The sequence below is a fragment of the Lepidochelys kempii genome, chromosome 2 (assembly GCF_965140285.1).
Source record: "Lepidochelys kempii isolate rLepKem1 chromosome 2, rLepKem1.hap1, whole genome shotgun sequence".
Lineage (NCBI taxonomy): Eukaryota > Metazoa > Chordata > Testudines > Cheloniidae > Lepidochelys > Lepidochelys kempii.
The window spans coordinates 200,338,772-200,348,808 of record NC_136381.1 but is presented as its reverse complement, the minus strand read 5'-3'; the positions used below and the strand labels follow the sequence as shown (position 1 = coordinate 200,348,808).

Sequence of the window (10,037 nt, the reverse complement as noted above, 5' to 3'; positions counted from 1 at the left end):
GGTCTGATCCTGTGAGGTGCTGAGCACCCTCCTTCGTTATTGATGTCACCTCAGCGCTTCAGAGGATCTTGGCCAAAATTTTCAAAACTTGGGTACCTAAAATTAGATGCTTAAATATAGATTTAGAACATTAACTTTAGGTACCAAATTTGAAAATGTCCTTTTACTTAAGGGCCAGGTCCTGTTCTCATGGATGGCAATGGGAGCAGGTACAGACCCTTTAGGTGCACATGGGCATGAAAGACCTGACCCTGCAAAGTGCTGAGCACCTACATCAGTGAAAGTTGACAAAGCTCAGCATCTTGCTGGAGATTCTTGGCACCAGGGATGCTGTCGGGGTCGGGTGGACCCAGGACCATTATCCTGGGCACAGGCTCAGCCAGTGGAAAGCCTGTGACAAGCACCCTGAACCTACCTCCTAACACATAGGTTTCATCAGAAAGTATTGGGAAACTATATCCACTACAGGCTCCAGATCTAGCACATCCCCATGTGATACATAAGAGAGAGATAGAGAAGGGAAAGACAGAAGGCCTGTGAAAGGGGAAGGATGGAGAAAGAGAGAGTGAAAGAAGAGAAACAGCACCAAGAGGGAAGAGAGGGAGTGTGTGCATGTGAGAGAGAAATGGGGCATGTGAGAAGACAGGGGACCCCATTCTCCCCTCACACTTGCACTGTCTAGACTTGGAATGTGGTATACTGAGGATTGTCTTGAAATTGCAAGCTAGCAATTTAAGAATTGTGGTGGGAGTGTTCCTGCTAGTACTTGCAGGTGAGGGGGCTTTGTAGGGAGTGTAGGATCAGTTTGCAGCTACTCATCCTAGAGTAAGATGGGGTGAATTGTGCCTCTTTGGTTTTTAGAGAGCAGCCTGTTTTGTCTTTCTCTGGTTTTGGGATCTTGCATGTAATTAGGGCTGCCAAACAATTAAAAAATAATTGCAATTAATTGCAAGATTAAAAAGAAGTTGTGCTTCATTGCATTTTTAATTGTACTGTTGAACAATAATAGGATACCAATTTAAATTTATTATAAATATTTTTGGAGATTTTGCTACATTTTCAAATATTTGATTTCAATTACAACACAGAATACGAAGTGAAGAGTGCTCACTTTATATTATTTTTTATTACAAATATTTGCACTGTAAACCCCTCCCAAAAGAAACAGTATTTTTCAATTCACCTCATACAAGTACTGTATTGCAATCTCTTTATAGTGAAAGTGCAAGTTACAAATGTAGAATTATGTTTAAAAAATAACTGCATTCAAAAACAAAACAATGTAAAACTTTAGCGCCTACAAGTCCACTCAGTCCTACTTCTTGTTCAGCCAATCGCTCAAACAAGTTTGTTTACATTTACAGGAGATAATGCTGCCTGCTTCTTATTTACAATGTCACCTGAAAGTGAGACAGTCTGGTTCTGTTTGATGACAAACCAAAGCAGTACAGACCAATACACCTTTTTTTTCATCATCTGGGGTCACATGCCACCAGCAGAATGTTGTTTTTCTTTTTTGGTGGTTCAGATTCTGTAGTTTCCACATCAAAGTGATGCTCTTTTAAGACTTCTGATAGCATATTCCACACCTCGTCCCTCTCAGATTTTGGAAGGCATTTCGGACTCTTAAACCTTGGGTGGAGTGCTGTAGCTATCTTTAGAAATCTCATATTGGTACCTTCTTTGTGTTTGGTCAAATCTGATTATAGCATAATGTGGGTAAAACCATGGAGCTTGAAGACATACAATTCTCTCCCAAGGAGTTCAGTCACAGATTTAATCAACACATTATATTTTAACCAACATCATCAGCATGGAATCATGTTCTCTGGAATGGTGGTCAAAGCATGAAGGGGCATACGAATGTTTAGCATATCTAGCACATAGATACCTTGAAACGTTGGCTACAACAGTGCCATGTGAATGCCTATTCTCACTTTCAGGTGACATTGTAAATAAGAAGCAGGCAGCTTTATCTCCTCTAAATGTAAACAAACTTGTTTGAGCGATTGGCTGAACAAGAAGTAGGACTGAGTGGACTTGTAGGCTCTAAAGTTTTACATTGTTTTGTTTTTGAGTGCAGTTATATTAAAAAAATAATTCAACATTTGTAAATTGCACTTTCATGATAGAGATTGCACTACAGTACTTGTATGTGGTGAATTGAATAATATTATTTATAATAAAAATAATATAAAGTGAGCACTATATAGTTTGTATTCAGTATTGTAATTGAAATAAATATATCTGAAACTAGCAAAACTCCAAAAATATTTATTATAAATTTAAACTGGTATTCTATTATTGTTTAACAGTACAATTAAAGCTGTGATTAATCACAATCAATTTTTTTAATCTAGTTAATTTGTTTTGTGTTAATTGCTTGAGTTAACTGTGATTAATTGACAGCCCTATGTGTAACTGGTCTGAATTCTCCGAAATACAGTAGTGTTACGTTGCAGCCTTCCAGCAAGAGTATTTATGTTTTTAATTTAACTCTTCTGGGTGTATGCTTCCAACATAACAAGGAAAAAAGGTGTTCATTTAAAAACATAACTAAGGTAAATCAGGAGTAAATCCACTGAAGTAAATTAAGTTAATCTGGTATGAACAAGAGGAGAATCAGAACCATTGTAGGAGAGAGTGTATTTGAGAGGAGAGATGATATATGATGGGAAGAGCCTAAAAGAACAGAAGTGTGAACAGGTCGGGGAGCAACATAAGGCTCGTCTCAAGCCCCATCATTTCCAGTGTAGTACTGCATAGCACTTTACAACTATGTAGCAGTCCAGATTAAATGTTCTGGAAGAAAAAAGAGAGAGACTGAAAACATAGTTCAGTTATAAGCTTTTTCATTTTAGAATTCAAGCTTACACAGTTATCTAGGCCCACTATATTCATAATTACATTTTAATATCTGCATACAAAAGCTATGTAAAAATTATTTCCCCCCCAAATATACAAATTTTCTCTTCGGATAGTCTAAAACATTTGTGGTCACAGATTTTTAATATATATATATTTTAGGCTGAAAAAATATTACTGATATAGCATATCACTTACTCCTGTTTGCAAAAAAATACATCATCCAAAGTATGGTCTTTCATTACATCATGTAATGTTTGTCTTACCCTCAGGGCATGAAACCAATAGTAACAATAAAAAAAGTCAACCTTTTGTCTCTTTTAAACAAATGGCATGAAAGACTAATTTGATGTAGTTGCGAACAAATTAAAAATGAAGAGTTAAGAAAGTATGAAAAGATAAAAAGAAATTACAGTGTGTCAGCTAGTTCATGCCCTGATATTATCTATACCAACATTAAATGTGTAATTAAATAAAGTGTCTTTTAATGTTTTACATTGTGCTCAGTAATTTAAACAAATTTAATCTACACCCTCTGGCTGATGCAGATTTATATGTGATTGTCTTGTGCATAAATAGGGTTAGCTTTTAAGTAGGTAAACTGTGCAATGGGCAGTCACAAAAAACTTATTACCTGCACAATATTGCTTTTGAAGGCGACGGCAGTCAATGTGGATACACACAAGAAATGCATACTCTTTGCATTTACTAAACATTTATACAACACGGTAAACCTTTGTGATAAGGCCAGACCTTTTTTGTGTGTTTTTTAAACAAGATTATTCTGTTGCAAAAAAATGTGCTCACTTTACTTTGAATCTTTAGGTGGAAAATAAATCTCTATTGCACTAGAATAAAATTTCTCTCTATCAAGTTTAAAGAGGGATCATATCATAGCAATATCAAAAGGAAACGTCTGGTAATCAGTTCCATATTATTACAACAACAGGACAAATTAAGAGCTTGTTTAGCTCCTGGAGGCTTTATGTCAGTGAAAGGACAAGTGTTGGACACTTTTAACTGCTCTCACAGTGAGAGAGAGAGAGAGAAGAATGTTCCTTGGTTGCTGATTTTGATTCTGTCACTGAAAAAGGTTTAGCCTTATAAATGTTGGCTACGTCTCAAAACCGTAAGACTGATTTTTATAGTGTATGATTCATGCAGCAAAACGTCAATATGACACATACAGGTTAGAGTTCCATAGCATAAAGATACATCACTAACAATGACATGCTCTGCTTGTGATCAACAGCCCTACCTAGGCCGATTTCTGATTTCTCCCTCTGGTCATTTTCTTTTCTTTTTTCTTTCTGAAACCAACCCCTGAAGGAGCAAGCATTTACCTCAAAGATGATTTTGGATCTTAGAGGTCTAATTCTAAAGTCTACATTTTGGCAGAGTGTAAACAAAAATCATTATCACACTGTATATACGTTATTTTAAATATCGGAACTAAGTTGGGATGCCAGATGAAAGGAATAGGGCAAAAAACAGTGAGGATGACAATGAAAGAGCTAGGTTGACAGAAAGAATCATGAATAAAAGACCCCACTGGCTACACCTCTAGACCACAGAGCAAAAATGAGAGTTATGTGGCACCATCAAACACAAGAGTATGGACTGCACTGAAAAGTTCAGTTCTGTTGCACTCAGTCAGAAGGCCTTATTCTACAAATACTACAGGGTGTAGTGCTTACTACTGGGAACAGTCAGTCACACTAAAGTCTGTTACTCACAGTAGCAAGCACTATGTTCTTGAGCCTGCAAAGACTTGGGACTACGCATGTATGCAAATTTAAGCATGTGCATAAGTCATTGCAGGACAGGGGGCTGAGTCCAGTAGCAAGCGTTCGCAAGATCAGAGCCTAATATAGGTTCTAATTCTGCACTGGTGTAAATCAGGAGTAATATCACTGAAGTAAATGAAGTCAGACAATGTAAAACTGGTATGGAAGCAGGGCCTTAGATGTCACTAAGATCACATCTGTTAAACTAAGAAATGGATATTGGTTTTGGATTGATAAATACTGGTAATTCACTGCAATGAATTGCTGCCACATCCCATACCTTTAATATAAAAAAGGTTAAAAAAATACTGCTATATGTACTCTTTGCTAAAAACACTGACCAACATTTTCTGGCTTGTTTTCCTAACGTTAGGCACCGAAATCCATGTTCAGTCACTTAAATAGAGGTGAACTGATTTTTCGGGATACTGAGTAGTCACAGCTCCCAATTAAGTCAACATCTTGGAAATTCAGCCACTTATTCAGACATTTAAATACAAATTAGGTGCCTAATTCCAGGCACTCATTCATGTAATCTACTAAATCTAACACTTTTAAACCTCAGTGCTTTGCTTGTTTCATTTAATGGGGACAGGTTCCCGTACCAGTAGTTATTTTAACAGCAGCCAGCCTGTGAAGGGTTTATTCTCAGCGCTGGATCAGACTGATGAAGCTTTCCTGAGTCAGATGACTAATCTTTTTTGTTTTTGTTTTTTGTACAACTCTTACCTTTTCTACGCTATTTACTTGGAATATCTCAGTGTTGCCAATCCCAAGGCTTCAAAAATCATGAGCCAGGCCCCCGAAATCATAAGATTGGCTTAAAAATCACGAGAGTTCTAAATTGTCAATTTTGAGTTCTTATTTGCCTTCTAAGTTTTGAACATTTGGGTTTCACATTTTCAAGCTTTTTTCTACAACCAAAAGCACCAGAAACTTTTTTTTTTAAAATCATGTAACAACATGATTTCCAGGGCGGGGGCTATAAGAAAAACAGCAGATATCTCAAGACTGGCAATAAAATTGTGAGTTGCCAATATTGATAGCTGTCAGGAAGAAGAATGTTTTTCTCTCTCTTTCACCTGCAGCATGATCAAATTTTTGTACACTAATTTAGTCATAAATAGCCTTAGGAGCATGTGTGGGGTTCTCACTGGCATCAGTGGGAGTTTCCCATGAAGATTAAGGGCAGAATACAGCTCTAAAAGGTTTGTACATTTCATTTATTTTTGCTTAGTAGATCTGGAAAACAGAAGCAAGAAATGGATCAACTATTTTATTTAATTTCTACAGGTATCTGTCATTTTAACTAATTTGATTTTAAAATGTGTGCAATTATTTTTCTTTTAATGTATGCAGTTAGGATCTGCTCATGCAAGCCCTGACTCGTGTAAGCAGTTCTCACACTACGGAGTGACTTTCTTGAGACTGCACATCTGAGGAAGAATTTGCAGGACCAAACCCATAATTCTCATTATTTTGTATGGGTTTTGTTTCTAAGTATAACCCCCAGTATTCTGGATGATGTCCCTAACCCCATGACGTACTCTGGGTTTTCCTGCAAAACAATCTGGAAAATGGTGTCATTCAAACATTTGCCTTGGGGTGAGGTGTTTTTTTTTTTTAACCTCATACAAAAACCAAACATTTAAGAACAAGTTTCCAGTGGCCTGGCTTCCCTTGTGCCTGCAAAAAATTCAGCTGGGTGTTTTACACCCACAAGGAATTGTGGGCCCAAATATTAGAAGTCCAATATGTAACTACTAAGATTAATGCTCACAACCCATTGCAAGTCTAGATGCAAATTGCACCAATATACATGGAGGCAGGGATTCAGCCTGGCTGAAAACGTGGCCCTTAGTATTCCAAATGCTTTCTTCCCATTCCAGCAGGAGTGAAAATCATTTCAAAATTCCCCTGGAGTTTTGCCCACAATGAAAGTTTTCCTAGTACCACATTTTCATGAGTCAAACACTTAGGGCTAGATTAGGGCCTTTAGCTTTGAATGTCCAACTATAACAATGCCTGTCCAGTTGGGCAGGAAAAGATACTTCCTTCTGTCTTTATGTATTGATATGTGAATGCACTATGCAACAGAGGGAGGCTGTACTAAATCTTTTCTGTTGCCAGGAAGAGGACGATCCTTCTGATGTATCCCACTTATAGATAAACCAGGAGATTTACCTGACCTGGAGTTTATAAAACTTCAGAGACAATCACCCTGTGATCAGGATGGAGGAAACAGAGGACTCTCTACTCATAATGCCCTTGAAAAAGGCCCACATGAGTGCCAGGAGTGCTGGCTGGCAGATTTCAGCAGCAAGACATCCTGTTGTTGCTCAGTTCAGCTCCTACTAATGCAGTCAATAAAAATAAATGATTTCAGGGAATTGAGAGAGAATCTAGCCAATCAAAATAAAAATGCACCAAAAAAGGTACAAAAAGATGGCAATATGTTTAAGACAGATGCTGAAGTTTCCTTTGTATTTATCTATCAGAAATTACTCTCAAGACATACTCTACATGTTACTGGGATAAAGCTGTACAGTCTGGAGCATAACTAGTAATAAGGTAGGTTTCTATCCTATTTGGAGATCATCATAATCATTTTTTTCTCCCTGTGATCATTTGTATCTTTGCATAACCCTAAGCAAATCCTGCAGTCAGGATAAAAGACACATTCCTGCAGAGTGCTGAGTGCATACCGATACCTGCCGAGTGCCCACCCCTTCCAGTGCCACTTGGATGTTGATGTGACATCCCCCTTCACTTCCTCTCCTGAAACCAACCTGAGTTGAGGGCTCCCAGCACCTGTTGGAAGAGCTCAACACCTCACAGGATCAAGCCCAAAGTCTCTATTCCAGTAGACCTGCCACTGAAGTATTCTAGAGTTTTAATTGAGCAAGGGCTGAAGGATTTTGCCTTCATTTTGTACAAATGAAAAAAATATATCAACCCCTCCTTCCCACTGGGTATTTGAAAAAAGATTTGATTGTAGAGGACACAGATATTTATGATCCATGTAATAATCCCAAAGACGTGATGCAATCACAGTGATGATGGTATTCTTAGGTCACAATGGTAATGGTTACACTTAGAATGACCATGGAAAACTAGACACTGTATCTCACTTGTGGCTTGCAAAATGAGGTAATACTGGGAAAAAGGCAGGGCAAAGTGCTTTGCCTTGGAGGCCTGTTTATTTTCTGCCACTTCAATTTTAACTCCCCATTTCCCCAAGCAGTTATGGATGTGAGCTGGTGACCATTTAAGTGCTGGTGATCGAGATTGGTTTGTTTGTGTTTTCACTGTTAAGCTGTCAAAGCATTCACATCAAGGGACTGAAGGACAAAATGCAATAGTCACAAGTACCCGCATAAAAGGGACATTTTCATCCATGTCTATGCAAAAAAAAAAAAAAAAGAAACAAACAAACCAAACCAAAACAAAAAGAACAGAAGAAGAGCTAGGCAATGGAATGAAATGACAGCCAGTAGTGCTATGGGAATTCTGAGAACCACTCCAGTCTTTCTAATCCTCAAACACTTCCAAGAACAAAGGGGGAAAGAGTTCCGTGGGGCATTCCACCTTCATGTGCAGGAAGCGGCTGGCGTGGCAGGCTCCAATCATTCGTAGATCTGTCACTTTCATCAGCAGTTTTGGCCAAAAGTGTGCAACGTGGTGTTTTCTGTAATTAATGTAGTGTTCAAAGGCCAGGAGGAAACCTTCTTGACATTTTTCTATCCTCTCAACACTGAGGAGACCTGGACGATCTGTAGGTAAAAAGAAACAGGATGAATGCATTCATTTACAATAATAAATTCCTAATCAAAATCAAGAGAGGAAGGACAGCCATGTAATAAAGGCACTGGACTGAGACTCAGGACACCTGTGTTCAAATCCTGGATCTGTCATAGACTTCCCATGTGACCTTGCTCACTTAATCTCTCTGTACCTCAAAGATAGTAATGGTTCCTTCCTCCAACCCTCCAATGGTTCCTTCCTCCAACCCTTTGTCTGTCTCATCCACTTAGAACGTAAGTTATTCAGGCAGGTACAGTCTCTTATTATTGGTATGTTCATTGCATAATGGAGACCTGATCTCAGCTGGGGCCTCCAAGCGTTACTGTATTACAAATAATTATGAATAAAAACTTCCTTCATCAAAAATCCCGCCCCCGCACCTCTAAATTACGATTCTCTCCTGTCTTTGTTTTCCCTTTCAATGGCAGCCCTACAACTGTGACCCAAGAAGCCCTCAATGCCCACTGGCAAGAAGGATACAGGAATGTCCTGATTCTGCTATGTACACTCGAGTTCACCAAAGAACGTCACTTCAGATCTTAAATGAAACTCGAGTCACATGGTCTTTAATGACGTTGTGAAATGTATGTACAGATACTAGGTAAGGAGTTCTGTACAGATACTGAAGATATGCTTATCTGCAGTCTGCAGCAAGGTATTAGCCACCAGCAGAGATGAAAAAATTGGTTTTCTGTTAGACAAAGAGATGTTTATTCACTGGTCTCTCTGTCAGGATGTAAATCAAGCATTATAAACCAACACAATGGATGCCCATTTACATACGAAGTCAACGAAGAGAGGTGAAACCAACGGCGAAGCAGCAGAGACACAAAACAAGCCACAGCTGGTTAGCCTGTACTCTGACTACTGACAATGAACTTTGGGGATTTATGTAGAAGGCAAAGAAGACAGCCCCTCATCCTGCTGACTACATCACTGTGACAATTCTTGGGGTACCTAGGACTGTGAGCCACCTTGTTCCCCCTGCAACCAGTATCAGGGAGTCTTGCTTGTGCTTAGCTGGATGTTAGTTTTCTAACATCACCAGCCTTGTAGCCCCCCAAGCACTCTCCTCTGTGCCATGCCAGCCCTTACTGTGCCTTACAGGTTAACAATAGGTGCACCCCAGTCCCCTAGACCCTTTGAAGCATTCCCCTGTGATATCCAGCCCCTGACTACTTACAGAAATATTATGTCTGCTGTCCCCAAAGGAACAATATGTACAGCAGCTTATAAGATTCAGCTCAGGACCAGTATTTTACTTAACACCACAGCACTGAGATATATTTACAGTGAAAACAAGAAGTTTATTATCAAAGTCTAGAGATTCAGGAGATGGTGAGTAAGAATATTGGAAACACATGGTTACATAAAAAACAAAATCCTAACATGCTTTCTAGAGACTAAACTTAACTATCAGATTAACCTCCTATCTAACGAAGTTTATCTCACCCAAAGTCTTCTGAAACTTTTCAACCAAGATTGGCTGAGATCTTGGGTTTACAGGCAGTGAGTTTACATTCATGAAAATGGGATGGAGGATCTCATGGGAAGGCACAAGGTGAGCAGGCCTCTAGGAAC

General features: G+C 38.8%; 1 protein-coding gene across 12 annotated transcripts in view; it reads right to left on the bottom strand.

Moving 5' to 3' along the window:
• Positions 1–2,835: 2,835 nt before the first annotated feature.
• THRB (thyroid hormone receptor beta) overlaps positions 2,836–10,037 on the bottom strand; it is a 294,090-nt gene continuing 286,888 nt past the window's right edge. For all 12 annotated transcript variants that reach the window (XM_073333469.2, XM_073333478.2, XM_073333472.2 and 9 more), the window contains one exon: positions 2,836–8,425. In XM_073333469.2, the coding sequence (XP_073189570.1) occupies positions 8,184–8,425 (242 nt within the window). In that variant the 3' untranslated portion in view covers positions 2,836–8,183. The remainder of the gene's footprint in view (positions 8,426–10,037) is intronic.